The 18153-nt window shown below is 51.0% G+C and overlaps 1 protein-coding gene across 5 annotated transcripts in view; it reads right to left on the bottom strand.

Annotated features, from left to right (window-relative positions):
- The window catches only part of ZDHHC18 (zinc finger DHHC-type palmitoyltransferase 18), a 35025-nt gene extending 24638 nt beyond the window's left edge, over nt 1–10387 (bottom strand). For all 5 annotated transcript variants that reach the window (XM_066375523.1, XM_066375524.1, XM_066375522.1 and 2 more), the window contains exons 1-2: nt 10008–10387; nt 4032–4192 (exon numbers count right to left, since the gene is read on the bottom strand). In XM_066375523.1, the coding sequence (XP_066231620.1) occupies nt 4032–4192; nt 10008–10291 (445 nt within the window). In that variant the 5' untranslated portion in view covers nt 10292–10387. The remainder of the gene's footprint in view (nt 1–4031; nt 4193–10007) is intronic.
- Between the last annotated feature and the right edge of the window lie 7766 nt (nt 10388–18153).

The following is an 18153-nucleotide window of genomic DNA, read 5'->3' as shown; positions in this document are numbered from 1 at the left end:
TCTGCCCATCCTGGGCGTCGCCATGTTGCGACCAGAGCCACTCTAGCGCCTGAGGCAGAGGCCACAGAGCCATCCCCAGCGCCCGGGCCATCTTTGCTCCAATGGAGCCTTGGCTGCGGGAGGGGAAGAGAGAGACAGAGAGGAAAGCGCGGCGGAGGGGTGGAGAAGCAAATGGGCGCTTCTCCTGTGTGCCCTGGCCGGGAATCGAACCCGGGTCCTCCACACGCTAGGCCGACGCTCTACCACTGAGCCAACCGGCCAGGGCCTATTTTTTAAACTTTTTACAGAGAGAGGGATAGACAGGGACAGACAGACAGGAACAAAGAGATGAGAAGCATCAATCATTAGTTTTTCGTTGCGCATTGCAACACCTGAGTTGTTCATTGATTGCTTTCTCATATGTGCCTTGACCGCGGGCCTTCAGCAGACCGAGTAACCAACCCCTTGCTGGAGCTGGCGACCTTGGGCTCAAGCTGGTGAGCTTTTGCTCAAACTAGATGAGCCCGCGCTCAAGCTGGCGACCTCGGGGTCTCGAACCTGGTTCTTCTGCATCCCAGTTCGATGCTCTATCCACTGTGCCACCGCCTGGTCAGGCAAGACAGGAGATTTTTAGTGCTAAAACAGGGACAGTCCTGAGAAAAGTGGGAGGCCTGGTCATCCAGCCTCAAACAGGTTTGTGGGGGTAGGAGCCCTATTGGGCTGCAGCTGGTAGCCTAGAAGGCCAAAGTGGGATGTCCATGGCCTGCACAAACCCAGGCCCAGGTAATCAGTTCATGTTTATATGAATAGCACCCCCAGCTCAGAGCCAGCCCCCAACCTTCTCAAAAAGGCTCAGCGACGTTAGTCCTTTTCAAGAAAATGTTTCATCCTGATCAGAAGCTTCCTTTACAAGTTTGAGAATTCAAAGCCCCCACAGATGCCACTTTCTAGTCTTGGCAACTGTTCTCAAAAGGAAAGTCTTCGACCTTGACATGCGGGCCCATGAGACTGCCTCCACCCCAACCCCAGTGAGAATTTCCCAAATTATCTGAAGTACGCATTGTATTCCAGCCAACATGGCCTGATCAGGGCCCCACACCTGTTCCCCTTCTTCCTACCCTGTCCTTTTCTCCTTCTGTTCTAGCCTGGAAGGCACCCTTCACACATCTTCCTGTGCTTGAACTCTACCCAAACTTTATGGCTTGGCTCAGTATACCTCTCCATGAAGCCTCCCCATATTCACCGGGCAGAAAATACTCCTGGTCTCCCTAATCCTCTCCTGAGCCTGATCTCACCTGTGGTGGTCAGTCAGGCCTACCTTTGCCCCCCCGACACCCCCCCACACACACACAGTTAGGAGTCAGTATTGAGAATCAACACATTAATGACCTAGCACATAAATGATCAAGCCTATAATGCCTAATGGAGAGAAGTTCCAACTGTCTCTCCATCAGTCACATGGGGACAGCAAGGAGGCTCAAACATTGGGCTAAAGTCACTCAGCTGTCCATGTGGCAAACAAGGTGAACAAGATACTCACTGTCTAGGAAGGGCTACTGGGCCCGACTAACAATTCCATAATGACCACCATGCAGCACAGGTGGGGACAGCAAGGAGGCTCAAACATTGGGCTAAAGTCACTCAGCTGTCCATGTGGCAAACAAGGTGAACAAGATACTCACTGTCTAGGAAGGGCTACTGGGCCCGACTGACAATTCCATAATGACCACCATGCAGCACAGGGCCAAGATGGCAATACGAAGTGCTGTGAGAATATGTCATGAAAGGTGTGGCCCAATGGGAGTCACAAAGTATGGAGTACCTGAGCTGAGACATAAGGATGAGGGGATGTGCCCATCTCAGGAGAGGAAACAATGGGTTTAGGAGTCAAGGCACACACTCCATCTCCACTCCTCCACCCTCCCTCCTGTGATCACCTGCCTCAGTTTCTGCCTGGTACACCTGGCTATTGTGAGGATTCATGTGAATAATGGGTGGGAAGCCCTCACTATGTATATGAATACAGTCAAGCTCTCCCCAAATGTGGGGGATTACTGTTGTCAGTATTACCCAGACCACTGACAGGAGGTAGAGGATTCCAGGCAGCCAGACCTTGAGCCCAGGCTGTGCTGGACAATAATCCTGCCTCCTGGTTAGCCCCACCCAGGAGGGAGGAGAAACAGGGCTGCAGCTGAGCCTCCCTGCTGACAGGCAGACCAGGAGAAGTCAGACCTTGGGGTTCCGACAGCGCAGAAACCAGACCGAGTGGGCTAGGGATACACAGAAGAAGGAAGCTAAATGTAGGCAGAGGAGGAAGACAGCAGCCAAGGGCGTGGCTGAGGATAGGTCTGAGCTGAGGATGTGACAAGGAACAAAGAGCGAGAGAACAGTCTGACCAGGTGCTGGCACAGTGGATAGAGCATCGGACTGCGATGTGGAGGACCCAGGTTTGAGACCCCGAGGTTGCCAGCTTGAGTGCGGGTTCATCTGGTTTGAGCAAGGCTCACCAGCTTGGACCCAAGGTCGCTGGCTCGAGCAAGGGGTTACTCAGTCTGCTGTAGCCCCACGGTCAAGGCATATACGAGAAAGCAATCAATGAACAACTAAGGTTTTGCAACAAAAAACTAATGATTGATGCTTCTCATCTCTCTCCCTTCCTGTCTGTCTGTCCCTATCTATCCCTCTCTCTGACTCTCTGTCTCTGTAAAAAAAAAAAGAAAAAAAGAAAAAGAAAAAAGAGCAAGAGAACATCCTCTCCACTCCTACCGCCCTCCCAAGCTGCTGCAGAGAATTAGTGGGATGACTTCCTGTCATGGGTGCAGCAGGGCTCTGACATTTACAGGCCACTAGGTCTCTTCAGGGCCAGCTGGGTGTTTAAAAGCTTGTCTGAAAGCCACCCTGTTAGGGGAAGAAGCCAACCACGAACAGGAAACCTGTGAGGTGTGCAAATATCTACGTCACTTCTCAGCAGGAAGGAGCTGGGGTGGAGCAAGCTGAGGTTAAAGCCCTGCCCTCCCCCCCACTGCCCAGACACCTAGGGAGACTCACGCTGTGAGGAATCAAGGGCCATCTGGGGTGCCTGAAAGCACAAGTCCTTGCTGGCCATACTGGCCTTCCTGCCATTCCCCGAATATACCAATTTGTTTACAACTCCAGGCTTTTGCTTTTACTGTTTCCAAACCGCACATGACTGGCTCCATTGCATCATTCAGGGCTCAGCTCAATTGCTACCTCCTCCTAGAGGCCTCCCCTGACTACCTCATCTAAATCAGCCTACTCCCCATACCCACTGTGCTTTTCCCCCAGATCCCCACACAGCTCAACCCTTCATCTACACAGGTGTTTCACAAAGCCTTCCCTGGCTACCCTACTGAAAATCACACACTCTCCCCAGCTCTCATCCTTCTTTCCTGGTTTCCTTTCCTGACACACATGCATTTCTTTCATTGCTGTTTACTGTTTTATTCTTCCCGCTGGAATGTCTGCTTCAAGAGGGCGGAGATTATTGTCCGATTTGTCGACTGTTGTATTGTCCACATCTAGAAAAGTACTTGGCGTATAGTAGGGATTCAATAAATGTTTGATGAGTAATGAATAAGTGTATATGAAGTTTAAGAGCGGGGGCTCTGGTCAGACCACCTGGGGTCTCATCCCAGCTCTTCCACTCACTGTGTGTGATCTTGGACCATTTACTTAAACTCTCTGAGACTCAACTTAATCAGTAAAGAGAGAATAACAACAGTACTTACTTCATCGGATTATTAGGTGATTAAATAAGATCATGGATATAAAGAGGGGAAAATGGTGCCTGGCACCCTGGAAGCACTCAGTGCTGAGCTGGCCGCCACCACACCCTTCGCCTGCTAGTGTTTTTTGTTTATCTGCTCACTTGTTTATCATCTGTCTCCACTGTAGTGTCAGCTCCTACCTGCCTTGCTCACTATTGGACCCCCAGGTCCTAGCATAATGTGGGAAGAGAAAACCAAGCCTCCCATCAAATCCAGGAATGTGGACCTAGAGGACACAGCTTCACTTGAAGTTAGGAGCCTCACCGATCTGCTTCTCCAGGGCGGCAGCTTCACAGACAGTAGCCCGGGGCAGGATCCCGGGGTCGGTGAAACTTGTCTGTAGCAGGCAGCTCATGACGAAGAAGAAAAGGATGGCAGCAATGATGGGGATGGCAAGGGTCAGTTGGCGAGCCAGGAAGGGACAGCTAGAGAAAGAAGGAGAGAAAGATGAGCACGTACCCCTAGGACTCCCTGGGGGACAAAGCTACAGCACTAGGCAGGTTTGTCTTCCCAGCAAATACCAACACATTCTTGAATAGAGCCTCTGCCGGGGCCAGCAGCCACTCCCCTTTAAGTGCCTGACACCACTAATTAATCCTGCACTTTCACCCTGAGCCTGAGCCATGGCAGATGTGATCAGTTGATCCTCGCACTCTTAACCCTTCACTTAGCTGCAGCCTCAGCGTCCTTCGAAACAGAGCTTCAGGCAGCTACAGGCAGTCCTCAGGTTACAAACAAGATGTGTTCTATAGGTTTGTTCTTAAGCTGAATTTGTATGTAAATTCGAACAGGTACATTTACCTTTTTTTTTTTTAGCAAGGAAGAGAGGGACAGAGAGACAGGAGAGAGATAAAAAGCATCAACTCATTGTTGCGGCACTTTAGCTGTTCATTGATTGCTTTCTCATACATGCCTTGGGGGGGGGGCCTCCAGTCAAGCCAGTGACCCCTTGCTCAAGCCAGCGACCTTGGCTCAAGCCAGTGACCATGGGCTCAAGCCAGTGACCTTGAGCTTCAAGCCAAAGGCCTCTGGTTCAAGCCAATGACCATGGGGTCATGTCTATGATCCCACGCTCAAGCTGGTGACCCCACGCTCAAGCTGGTGAGCCTGCGCTCAAGCCAGCGACTTTGGGGTTTTGAACCTGGGTCCCCAGCATCCCAGATGGAAGCTTTATCTACTGTACCACCACCTGGTCAGGTTACATTTACCTATTTAAATGCAACTTAGACAGGTGTTTGTCTTAACATAGTATTTATTTTTACCTTTCTGTCCATATAAATACTTAAACGTTTTCAAACCTACAGACCTATTTCATTCGTAACCCGGAGACTGCCTGTACTACCAATTAATTGGAATGTCAGCTGAGATGACTCATCCAAGACAATGTTCACTCACTCTCACTCACTCCACAAATATTTACTGAGGTCTTCTATGTGCCAGGCAACACCTTCAATAAGAAGCAGTAATACAGGCAGTAAATACAACAATAGTCCCCTGGTCCCTCAGTGAAGCTTATGGTCTAGTGAGGAGAACAGACATGTAAACAGAGAACTGCCACATAGGTTGGCTGAAGGAGGTACCTAAGCTAACGCTCGAGCAATAAGCAGGATTAGCCAGGTGAAAGGGGTTGGGAGAAGAGCATGATCCAGCTACTGACATTTTTACCCAAAGGCTGGCCCCTGATCCCAGCCGGCTTGGAGAATGCCTTGTGCACAGGTCTGATTTTGAGGCCCACCCATATTATTAACCATTGTCCTCTGTTACCTTCCCTCCCCAGAGCCATAGCAGCACCTGGTGGGGTGAGGAGCTGCTATTTGGGAGATGACTGGCCACTGGGAGGCCCGAATCAGCTGAGGTTCCAGGAGCTGGTATAAGAGCAGGAAGCAAGCCTGTGGGCACCTACCTGCCGTTTCTGGAGCCTTTATCACTGGAGGCTCTGGCCTGAGGAGCAGAGATTGCAAAGGCCAAGGGCTCCAAGTGGGACACATGGACACATTCTGCTACAGACATCTTAGTGCTCCCTAGGTCTGAACCTCAGAGCTGGCCCCTCCATGTCACCTACATGACAACTCAACCAGTTCATGTCCAACTAGACTTCTTGGAGCTAGACAAGACTTTAAGTTGGAGACTTGTAGAGCCCTCAAAAACACCAAGTCCCAGCCCCCTGATTTTAGAAACCCACAGCCAGATCCAAGGTCACCCAGCCAGTGACAGGACTGACGCCTCTGGACTCCCAGCAAATGCTCTGTCCATTCATTCAACAAATATTTACTGTATTGAGCACCTACTACACACCAGACCCTGTTCTAAGCACTGAGGATACAATAGTGAGGAGACTAAAGTCCTATTCTCGTGGAGAAAAGCATTAAACAACAGAAAGTATACATATGGTATGTCAGATGAGAGCAATAAGTCAGGGCAGAGGGAATGTGAGGCAGGGATTGCTTTCTACATCACAGGGATGGTCAGGGAAGGATGGAAGAGAGTGAGGGAGTGAGTCATCAAGCTACTTAAAGGTGCAAGGACCTGGGACAGGAGTGTGCAAGGAAGCTGCTGGGCCTGGAGGAGACTACACAGGGGTAGTGGGAGGAGGTGGGGACAGGTAGGAAGCCCGTTGTCTGGCCCTAATCCAGAGAGCCAGGGAGGACTCAGGTCTGATTTACAATTAAAGTTGCACTCTGGCTGCTACCTGGAGTGGGAAGCAGGCAGAAGCTGGGAGCCCTGCTTGGAGGCCTGTGCAATAATCCACCAAACCAAACAATGGAGCAAAGCCATTCTCAGCAGGAAGGACCTAGAGAGCCACCTTTCCTCTCCCCTCAGGCGAGCAGGAGCACCTCTCGCACCCTCCACAACAGCATTCCCATCATGCTGGCTCCCCACTGAGCTTCCACCCCAGTCCAGAAGCTCTTGGCTCAAACCCAAACTCTCCTGCCAACGTCACCATCCCAACTGAGTAGAAGCAGAGGTAAAGCTCTCCCTGAACATAGAAATCCTTGCTTCCTCTCTCTCTGGGGACAAGTCTGTCACCAGCGAAGAAGGTCCTGCTTCTGAACTGACCAAATCCCACACTGTAGGTCACAAGGCCAACTCTCGTCAAGCACTGCTTCCTTCTGCCCTCGCTGCAGCCCTGGTGGGAAGGCTGGGGCAGGACATTGGAAAAGGCACTTTCAAAACACCTCCATGGGCTGGCTCAGAACATGGATCTGAAACTCAACCCAGAGGCCAGGAAGGGCGGAGAGCAGGTGCTGGGGGCTCCCCAGAGCTTCTGCTTGCTAAACTATCCCAGAACTTTGTATCTACCTTGACTCAGAAGGGAAGGGTGAAAGGGAAAAGCTAATTGGTGGGAAGTCCTCAGCCTGCTTCAAGGGGAAACCCAATGTTGACAATACATGATGTGGCATCTGGAAAGGGTAGATGGAGGCTAGTGTCTTTGTGGCAGCCTCATTCATCACACCACAGGCCCTGGGGAAGGGAACCCTGACAGCCAGCACTGGGAGTTGATGATTCCTGCTCCTCCCCCCACTTCTCTCTCTCTCTCTCTCTCTCTCTCTCTCTTCACTAAAAAACAACAACAAAACTTAAAAGTTCTTGCTATAGCCTGACCAGGCGGTGGCGCAGTGGACAGAACGTTGGACTGGGATGCAGAGGACCCAGGTTCGAGACCCCAAGGTCGCCAGTTTGAGCGTGGGCTCATCTGGTTTGAGCAAGGCTCACCAGCTTGAGTCCAAGGTCGCTGGCTCGAGCAAGGGGTCACTCGGTCTGCTGAAGGCCCACAGTCAAGGCACATATGAGAAATCAATCAATGAACAACTAAGGAACCGCAACGAGGAGTTGATGTTTCTCATCTCTCTCCCTTCCTGTCTGTCTGTCCCTATCTGTCCCTCTCTCTGACTCTCTCTGTCTGCCACACACAAAAAAAAGTTCTTGCTATAGGCTATAAACTATGTGCATTACTTTATGCCACCCTCATGACAACTGTGTGGGGGGGGGTACTGTTATAAATGGCATTCTATAGTTGAGGAAACTGATGCTCTGAGAGGTGAAGTGACTGCCCCAAAGATCCATAGTTAGTACCTGGTGGACCTGGGATTTTTTTTTTATTTTATTTTTTGTATTTTTCTGAAGCTGGAAACGGCGAGAGACAGTCAGACAGACTCCTGCATGCGCCCGACCGGGATCCACCCGGCACGCCCACCAGGAGCAACGCTCTGCCCACCAGGGGGCGAAAGGGGGCGTTGCTCTGCCGCGACCAGAGCCACTCCAGCGCCTGGGGCAGAGGCCAAGGAGCCATCCCCAGTGCCCGGGCCATCTTTGCTCCAATGGAGCCTTGGCTGCGGGAGGGGAAGAGAGAGACAGAGAGGAAGGGGGGCGGTGGAGAAGCAAATGGGCGCTTCTCCTATGTGCCCTGGCCGGGAATCAAACCCGGGTCCCCCGCACGCCAGGCCGACGCTCTACCGCTGAGCCAACCGGCCAGGGCCCCTGGGATTTGAACCAGATCTCTTAGCTCCAGAGGTGGCATTCTTTTTTTTTTTTTTAAAGTTATTTTTATTTTTTTATTGTTTTAGATTTTATTTATTCATTTTAGAGAGAGGAGACAGAGAGAGACAGAGACAGAGAGAGAAGGGAGGGAGGAGCAGAAAGCATCAACTCCCATATGTGCCTTGACCAGGCAAGCCCAGGGTTTCGAACTGGCGACCTCAGCATTTCCAGGTCGACGCTTTATCCACTGCGCCACCACAGGTCAGGAAAGAGGTGGCATTCTTAACCACACTGTATAATGAAGACCACAAAAGATGAGAACTAGAAGGGGAATGTGGAGTTCATACCGCATAGGGTGGGTGTGTGCGTGGGTGCACATGCGTGTATACAAGGAATCACATAGCAGGTGGCTGAAGCTAGAGACCAAAAGTAGGGTGGAAAACTTCTGACACGAATATGTGATCCTGGTAAAATGAGAAGTGTTTCCTCCTCATCCATAAACTGGAGGTACCAATGTGGGCCAATCCTGGGGATATAAAGAGGTTAAAACCCATGGGGACAGCCTGACCTGTGGTGGCACAGTGAATAACGCATCAACCTGGAATGCTGAGGTTTCAGGTTTGAAACCCTGGGCTTGCCTGGTCAGGGCACATATGAGAAGCAACTGTTATGAGCTGATGCTTCCCGCTCCTCCCCCCTCCTTCTCCCTCTCTCTCTCCTCTCTCTAAAGTCAATAAATAAAATCTTAAAAAGAAACAAAAACTCATGGGGCAAACATGACCTGTCACACAAAAGCTTTTTGGACTCTCCTGAAAAATAAAGAGACACTACAGCTGTTCCTGCCATGGAACAGGCCAGAGAAACGCGCCAAATGTTGAGAAGGGAAAGAAAGCCAGAAGGTCAGGAGGTGGCCGGGAGCACCTTGGGAGGTATCTGGTGGGGGACAGGAGAAGGCAGAGGAAGGCCAGGAAGTTCTAGAGAAGCTAAGTGCTGGAGAGAAAGGGAGGCCTGGGACACCCAAAGATGTTTGAGGGAAGACTGCCTTAGGACCCAGGGGGAGAAGCAAGGGGAAAAGGTCTCAGAGTAGACAGATGACCAAGGGGACTCTGGAAGGACCCTGAAGGAAATGGGGAAGGTAGCTAGGAAATCTGTGGTAGGGTGTATCTCGCCAAAGGACATGGAAGAAGCTCAGAAGTTATCTGGAAGGGATATAAAGAAAAGATGCCTCAAAAGGTCAAAAGAACCTGGGGGTGGACCAGAGCTTGTCCTGTGGATAGGTAAGGACAGGGGAGCTACCCAAAACGCGGGAGGACTGAGGGGCAGATTCTGGGAGGGCAGAGAGGATGGGAGTCAAGGGACATGGGAGGGCGGTATTCCTGGCAGAGGCTGGCAAAGGCAGAGTGCCAGGGAAGGATGGGGGTGCTAGGGCGGGGCCACAGAGGACCGGCTGGGAGGTTGGGAGGGCGGATGGAAACGAGGGAGGAAGGATAAGAGATACGCAAGGAGACGGAGAGGCCTGAGGACAGACTCTGAGAAGCACAGGGAGGATGCAGGCCCCAGAGGGACAGGGAGCGGAGGGTGCCCGCAGGTGCTGGAAAGGGTGGAATGCCTGGGAAGCGGGAGAGGAGGGGTGCCCAGCTGGGACCAGAGGGTCTAGAGTGCGCACCAAGGGCTGGGGAAGGTGGGGTGCGCAGCCGGAGACAGAGACCCGAGAGGATGGGACGCCTGAGGGGGCGGGGACGGGGGCGCCGCTAAACTCACTCGAAGACGAAGAAGAGGATGGTGGTGGTGAGGATGAGAAGCAGCGTGAGCGCGAAGACGCCGCCGTGGCCAGCCAGCATGAGGCGGCCGCCGCAGTAGAAGCGGTTGCGGCCCGGGAACACCTCCCACTTGCGCCGTGGGCGGTGGCCGATGCTCCCGCTGCCGCTCCAGCGCGGTGCGGCGGCGGGCGGCAGGGGCCCGGGGCCCGGACCGGGGGGAGCGGCGGGGCAGGCGGGCGGCGGGGCGGCCCCGGGGCTGATCTGCTGGTACTCGCAGTCCTTCATGCGGCCGGCCGCGGGCCTGGGCTCCGCGCCGCGCGGGCCGGCCGCGCCGCACCGGGACCCGGCGGAGCAGCGGAGGTGGCGGCGGCAGCGGCGGCGGCAGCGGCGGCAGCGCGCGGCGCTCGCTCACTCGCTGGGGGCGGCCCCGCCCCGCCCCGCCCCCGCCGGCGCGGCCTCCTGCCGCAGCGCCCCCTCCGCCTGGGCCCGGGATGGCGCTCCGGCCCGCGGCCGGGTCCTGACCCGCTGCGGGGCTCTGGCCAGTCCTTCGGCCCCAGAGCCGGACCGGTCCCATCTGCACAATGACGGAGCAGCAGATGCGCGCTTTAGGGCTTCCTGTTCTTTTCAAGCAAACCATTTGTTGGGCGTCCCGTGTGCCAGGCACCGTAACAAGAGTGCCCGGGTGGTGGACTTCGTGATTTACTTCTGCAATCTGTATTGCTGGGCCAGGCAGACTTCACCTATCTCTGAGGACTGATTAGGCAGTCATTTTGCGGAGCTAGCAGGGGTGGAGACGGGGACGCAATCTTCTTTGAAAGCTAGGGGCCTGTTAACTACTGTCTTGAAGTTCAAAATGCCCAGTAGTTGGTTGTGAGTAGTATATGCTCTGGACTTCCTCAGCCAGCTTTGTGATCTGGACCCAGACCCAGGTTTTCCTAGGTGTCACTTCATGTAGTGTCCATGCCTCAGGGTCCCAGTGTCTTTCAGGAATTCTGGGTCTATTCATTTTCTATTGGTGTGTAATCTATATTACCACAAATTTAGTGGCTTACAATAGCACACATTCTCTCACAGATTCCAGGTCAGAAGCCATGCATGGCTCAGCTGAGTTCTTTGCTTAGAGTTTTAGAAGGCAGTCAAGGTGTCAGCTAGGCCTTATTCTCCCATGGACACTCAGGGAAGAATCTGGTTCAAGCCCATTCAGGTTGTTGGCAGAACTTATTTCCTTGATAATGCATGAGTGAAGGTCTGTGATTTTTTCTGACTGTCAGCTGGAGGTGTGCTACAGCCCTCTGCAGTTCCTGGGGTTACCACAATCCCTTGCCCTGTGGGCTTCTCCAACATGGCTGCTTACTTCATTCAAGCCCAGAGGCAAGTCTCTAGCTCTAGTCTGCTAAGACAAAGTTTTACTAAATAACATACAGCAGACCTTAAACACAACAGGTTTGGACTGTATGGGTCTATTTACACACACACACACACACACACACACACACACACACACACACATGATTTTATTTATTCATTTTAGAGAGGGGGGAGAGAAAGGCGGAAGGAGCAGGAAGCATCAACTCCCATATGTGCCTTGACCAGGCAAGTCCAGGGTTTTGAACAGGCGACTTCAGTGTTCCAGGTTGATGCTTTATACACTGCACCACTACAGGTCAGGCCCACAGATTTTTTTTTCAATAAATACTTGTACTGGCCCTGACCAGTTGGCTCAGTGGTAGAGCGTCGGCCTGGCATGCAGGAGTCCCGGGTTCGATTCCTGGCCAGGGCACACAGAAGAAGCGCCCATCTGCTTCTCCACCCCTCCCCCTCTCCTTCCTCTCTCTCTCTCTCTCTCTCTCTCTCTTCCCCTCCCGCAGCCAAGGCTCCACTGGAGCAAAGTTGGCCCGGGCACTGAGGATGGCTCTGTGGCCTCTGCCTCAGGCGCTAGAATGGCTCTGGTTGCAACAGAGCAGCGCCCCAGATGGGCAGAGCATCGCCCCCTGGTGGGCATGCTGGGTGGATCCCGGTCAGGCGCATGCGGGAGTCTGTCTGACTGCCTCCCCATTTCCAACTTCAGAAAAATACAAAAAAAAAAATTTTTTTAAATTAAAAAATAAATAAATAAATACTTGTACTGCTTGACCAGGCGTTGGTGCAGTGGATAGAGCGTTGGACTGGGATGTGGAGGACCCAGGTTCGAGACCCCGGGGTTGCCAGCTTGAGCGCAGGTTCATCTGGTTTGAGCAAAGCTCACCAGCTTGGACCCAAGGTTGCTGGCTTGAGCAAGGGGTTACTCGGTCTGCTGTAGCCCCATGGTCAAGGCACATATGAGAAAGCAATCAATGAACAACTAAGGTGTTGCAACAAAAAACTAATGATTGATGCTTCTTATCTCTCTCTGTTCCTGTCTGTCTCTATCTCTCCCTCTCTCTGACTCTGTCTCTGTAAAAATAAATAAATAAATACCTGTACTGTTTTTCATTCACAGTTGGGACTCCATGATGGAGAGAGCTGACTATATGCATTGATGTAGTCATTTTTTATAAGGGACTTGAGTATTTGGGCATTTTGGTATCTGCCTGGGTCCTGGAATTGATCCTCCATGGATACTGAGGGACAACTAAGTTCTTGGGGAGTCAAAGGTTAAACATGAATTTTCTACTGCACATGCATCAGCACCCCCAAGCCCCACATTGTTCAAAGATCAACTATATGGCCTGACCTGTGGTGGCGCAGTGGATAAAGTGTCAACCTGGAAATGCTGAGGTTGCCGGTTCAAAACCCTGGGCTTGCCTGGTCAAGGCACATAAGGGAGTTGATGCTTTCTGCTCCTCCTCCCTTTTCTCTCTCTCTCTCTCTCTCTCTCTCTCTCTCTCTCTCTCCCCTCTCTATAATGAATAAATAAAATCTTTAAAAAAAAAAGATTTGCTCTTAAAAAAAAAAAAAAGATCAACTATATGTAATGGGAGTGACATTCCATCATTTCTGCCATAGTCTACAGGTTAGAAGAAAGTCACAGGTCCCACTTTAACTTAAGAGGAGAGACACAGTGGATAGAGCATTAACCTGGAATGCTGAGGTCACCGGTTCGAAACCCTGGGCTTGCCCGGTCAAGACACATACAAGAAGCAACTACTATGAATTGATCCCACTCCTTGCCCCCCCTCTTTTCTCTCTTCTCTCTCTAAAATCAATAAATAAAATCTAAAAAAAGAAAAAAGAGGAGAGGATTATACAAAGGTATGAATACCAGGAAGCAGGAATTATTGGGGGTCACTTCAGGGTCTGTCTATCAGACTGGGGTTATTGGAAAACCTAAGGAAAAGTATAGGAAAAGACAGAGCTGGAGACTAGGGTAAGAGAGAGTAAGAAAAAAAGTAAAAAAACATGATGGGAAGGAGTAGAGAGGCAATAACAGTGACATCAAGGATCACTAATTGGTACACATGCCCAAGGCCACCCATCCATGCCCTCAGTGCCAAAGATTCTGGATTTGATGAGTCCTACCTTGGAGTGAACCAAGTTGTGGGCTTCCTCCCCTTTTACTCCGTGGCTATGGAACAAAGTCACAAAACTAGACATACTGCTTCCATTACACATTCCTGCTCTCCCACCTCAACTGGGTCCTCTTGAAACCCCAAACCTTCTCTTGCTCCTCATCACTTCATAGAAATCGACTTGGTTTTCAGCTTTCCTCCTATCTAACTCATAATTTCTGTTCGAATCTATCCTTTCCTCTCATCTTAAAAACGTGGACTTCTGCCTGACCTGTGGTGGCGCAGTGGAGTGTTGACCTGGAATGCTTAGGTTGCTGGTTCAAGGCCGCGGGCTTGCCTGGTCAAGGCACATAAGAAAAGCAACTACTACAAACTGATGCTTCCTGCTTCTATCCCCATCTCCTTCTCTCTCTCCTCTCTCTAAAATCAATAAATAAAATCTTTTAAAAAATGTTTAAAAAGCCTGACCAGGCGGTGGCGCAGTGGATAGAGCGTTGGACTGGGATGCCGAAGACCCAGGTTTGAGACCCCAAGGTCGCCAGCTTGAGCGCGGGCTCATCTGGTTTGAGCAAAAAGCTCACCAGCTTGGACTCAGGGTCACTGGCTCAAGCAAGGGGTTACTCGGTCTACTGAAGGCCTGCACTCAAGGTACATATGAGAAAGCAATCAATGAACAACTAAGGTGTCGCAATGCAGAATGAAAAACTAATGATTGATGCTTCTCATCTCTCCATTCCTGTCTGTCCCTGTCTACCCTCTCTCTGACTCTCTCTCTCTCTGTCTCTGTAAAAAATTTTTAAAAAATTAAAAAAAATTGAAAATTAAAAAATAAATAAATAAAAAATAAAAATGTTTAAAAAATATGTGGACTTCCCTATGCCTGTGGCCAACCCTCCATTCATGTCTTATCTCCCCTCCTGTTCATTGAGACTGCCAACACATACTCAATTCTCCTCTATCAATTAAAAAGCAAAAATAAACTAAAAAACCAACAACAGGCCCTGGCCGGTTGGCTCAGTGGTAGAGCATCAGCCTGGCATGCAGGAGTCCTGGGTTCGATTCCCGGCCAGGGCACACAGGAGAAGCACCCATCTGCTTCTCCACCCCTCCCCCTCTCCTTCCTCTCTGTCTCTCTCTTCCTCTCCCACAGCCAGGGCTCCATTGGAGCAAAGTTGGCCCGGGCGCTGGGGATGGCTCCATGGCCTCTGCCTCAGGTGCTAGAATGGCTCTGGTTGCAACAGAGCAACGCCCCAGATGGGCAGAGCATCGCCCCCTGGTGGGCATGCCGGGTGGATCCCGGTCGGGCGCATGCGGGAGTCTGTCTGACTGCCTCCTCGTTTCCAACTTCAGAAAAAAAAAAAAAAAAGTAAAACCAACAACAGAAACAGCTTTCCATGCTTGGCTACCTCCTTTACTCTAGGCCAGGGGTCCCCAAACTTTTTACACAGGGGGCCAGTTCACTGTCCCTCAGACTGTTGGAGGGCCGGACTATAAAAAAAACTATGAACAAATCCCTATGCACACTGCACATATCTTATTTTAAAGTAAAACAAAATGGGAACAAATACAATATTTAAAATAAAGAACAAGTAAATTTATATCAACAAACTGACCAGTATTTCAATGGGAACTATGGGCCTGCTTTTGGCTAATGAGATGGTCAATGTCCGGTTCCATATTTGTCACTGCTATCCGTAACAGGTGATATGACGCGCTTCCAGAGCCGTGATGCATGCATCCCACGTCACCGGAAGTAGTACTGTACGTGAGCCATGCTGCACTTTGTGGCACCGCCACATACAGTACTCCTGGAGCACAGGATGAGGATGGATCCTGTGCTCCTCTCACTGACCACCAATGAAAGAGGTGCCACTATCGCAGGTGCAGCAGGGGCCGGATAAATGGCCTCAGGGGGCCGCATGTGGCCCATGGGCCGTAGTTTGGGGACCCCTGCTCTAGGCTCAGGTTTATCTTTTCTCTCTCATTAGAGTTGCATTAAAGAGTAGCTACCACTTCCTGCTCACCTATTCATTTCTTAACTTCTTAAAATCTGGCCTATCTACATCACTCTCCTAAAACTTTTTTTTTGTTTGTTTTGGGGGAGGAGGGAGAGAGAGAGAAGCATCACTCGTTGCTCCACTTAGTTTTGCATCCCACTCATTGCATCTCCTACATACCTTGACCAGGATCGAACCTGGTCACCCGAGGTGGCCTCGGGTTTAAGCAAGCAACCCTGGGATTGAGCTGGTGACCTTGGCACTCCAGGTCAAGGCTCTATCCACTGTGCCACCACTGATCAGGCTAAAATTTCTATCTTATATGTTCCTAGTTACCCATTCTGTGTAGCATAAACTATTCATTCTCACCAATACCCACAGTTCCCAGACTCTCTTACAGATAGGTGTGGCCAAGTGACTGAATTCTGGCTAATGGAATGTGAGTAGAAGTGACAGGCTGGCCCATAAAACTCCCAGGTGTTGATCCTTGCTCTTCTTCCCATCTGCTAGAAAAATAGAGGGGACTCAGAACCTAGAAGAAAGTCAAACCAAATGTCCCCATTACAAGTTTCACGGTCCCACTCCTTCTCAATCACAAAACTTTTTTTTTTATTAAGTGAGGGGTGGGAAGGCAGGGAGACAAAGGGACAGACTCCCACATGTGCCCTGATCAGGATACACCCGGCAAGCCCCCTACAGGGAGATGCTTTGTCCATCTGGGGCTGCTGCTCTGCTGCTCGGTAACCGAGTCATTTTAGCACCTGAGGTGAGGCCATGGAGCCATCCTCAGTGCCCAGGGCCAACCTGCTTGAACCATTCGAGTCATGGCTTTGGGAGGAGAAGAGAGAGAGAAAGAACGGGGAGGGGGCAGGGGAAGGGTGGAGAAGCACATGGTCACCTCTCCTATGCACCCTGATTGGGAATCAAACCCGGGACTTCCACATGCCGGGTTGATGCTCTACCACTGGTCAGGGGCTCAATTACAAAACTTAATAAGACTGCATGACCAGGCAGTGACGCAGTGGATAGAGCATCAAACTGAGATGCAGAAGACCTAGGTTCGAGACACCGAGGTCGCCAGCTTGAGCACGGGCTCCTCTGGTTTGAGCAAAGCTCACCAGCTTAGACCCAAGGTTGCTGGCTTGAGCAAGGGGTTACTCCAGGGGTCAGGAACCTTTTTGGCTGAGAGAGCCATGAACGCCACATATTTTAAAATGTAATTCTGTAAGAGCCATACAACGACCTGTGTACCTAACGCATTATCCAATAAAAATTTGGTGTTGTCCCAGAGGACAGCTGTGATTGACTCCAGCCACCAAGCAACCATGAACATGAGCGGTAGGAAATGAATGGATTGTATGTAATACATGAGAATGGTTTTTTTTATTATTATTATTTATTTTTTACAGAGACAGTCAGAGAGAGGGACAGACGGGGACAGACAGACAGGAATGGAGAGATGAGAAACATCATTCATCAGTTCTTCATTGCGCATTGTGACACCTTAGTTATTCATTGATTGCTTTCTCATATGTGCCTTGACCGCGGGCCTTCAGCAGACCGAGTAACCCGTTGCTTGAGTCAGCGACCTTGGGTTCAAGCTGGTGGGCTTTTGCTCAAACCAGATGAGCCCACGCTCAAGCTGGCGACCTTGGGGTCTCAAACCTGGGTCTTCGGCATCCCAGTCCGACGCTCTATCCACTGCACCACCACCTGGTCAGGCAGAATGTTTTATATTTTTAACATTTTTTTTTATTAAAGATTTGTCTGTAAGCCAGATGCAGCCATCAAAAGAGCCACATCTGGCTCGTGAGCCTTAGGTTCCCGACCCCTGGTTTACTAGGTCTGCTGAAGGCCTACGGTCAAGGCACATATAAGAAAGCCATCAACGAACAACTAAGGTGTCGCAACAAAAAATTGATGACTGATGCTTCTCATCTCTCTCCGTTCCTGTCTGCCTGTCCCTATCTATCCCTCTCTCTCTGACTCTCTGTCTCTGTAAAAATAAATAAATAAATAAATAAACTGATGTGACTCTGCATCATGCTTTTTTTTTTTTTGGCATTTTTCTGAAGCTGGAAACGGGGAGAGACAGTCAGACAGACTCCCGCATGCGCCCGACCGGGATCCACCCGGCACGCCCACCAGGGGCAACGCTCTGCCCACCAGGGGGCGATGCTCTGCCCCGACCAGAGCCACTCTAGCGCCTGGGGCAGAGGCCAAGGAGCCATCCCCAGGGCCCGGGCCATCTTTGCTCCAATGGAGTCTTGGCTGCGGGAGGGGAAGAGAGAGACAGAGAGGAAGGAGGGGGTGGGAGTGGAGAAGCAAATGGGCGCTTCTCCTATGTGCCCTGGCCGGGAATCGAACCCGGGTCCCCCGCACGCCAGGCCGACGCTCTATCGCTGAGCCAACCGGCCAGGGCCTGCATCATGCTTTTTAAAAAAATTTTTTTAGAGACAGAGTCAGAGAGAGGGATAGATAGGGACAGACAAGAACGGAGAGATGAGAAGCATCAATCATTAGTTTTTTGTTACACGTTGCGACACCTTAGTTGTTCATTGACTGCTCTCCCATATGTGCCTTGACCATGGGGCTACAGCAGACCGAGTAACTCCTTGCTTGAGCCAGTGACCTTGGGTTCAAGCTTGTGAGCCTTGCTCAA

The sequence above is a fragment of the Saccopteryx leptura genome, chromosome 3 (assembly GCF_036850995.1).
Source record: "Saccopteryx leptura isolate mSacLep1 chromosome 3, mSacLep1_pri_phased_curated, whole genome shotgun sequence".
Lineage (NCBI taxonomy): Eukaryota > Metazoa > Chordata > Mammalia > Chiroptera > Emballonuridae > Saccopteryx > Saccopteryx leptura.
The sequence above is the reverse complement of the archived record's forward strand: the minus strand, read 5'-3'. Positions and strand labels throughout refer to the sequence as shown.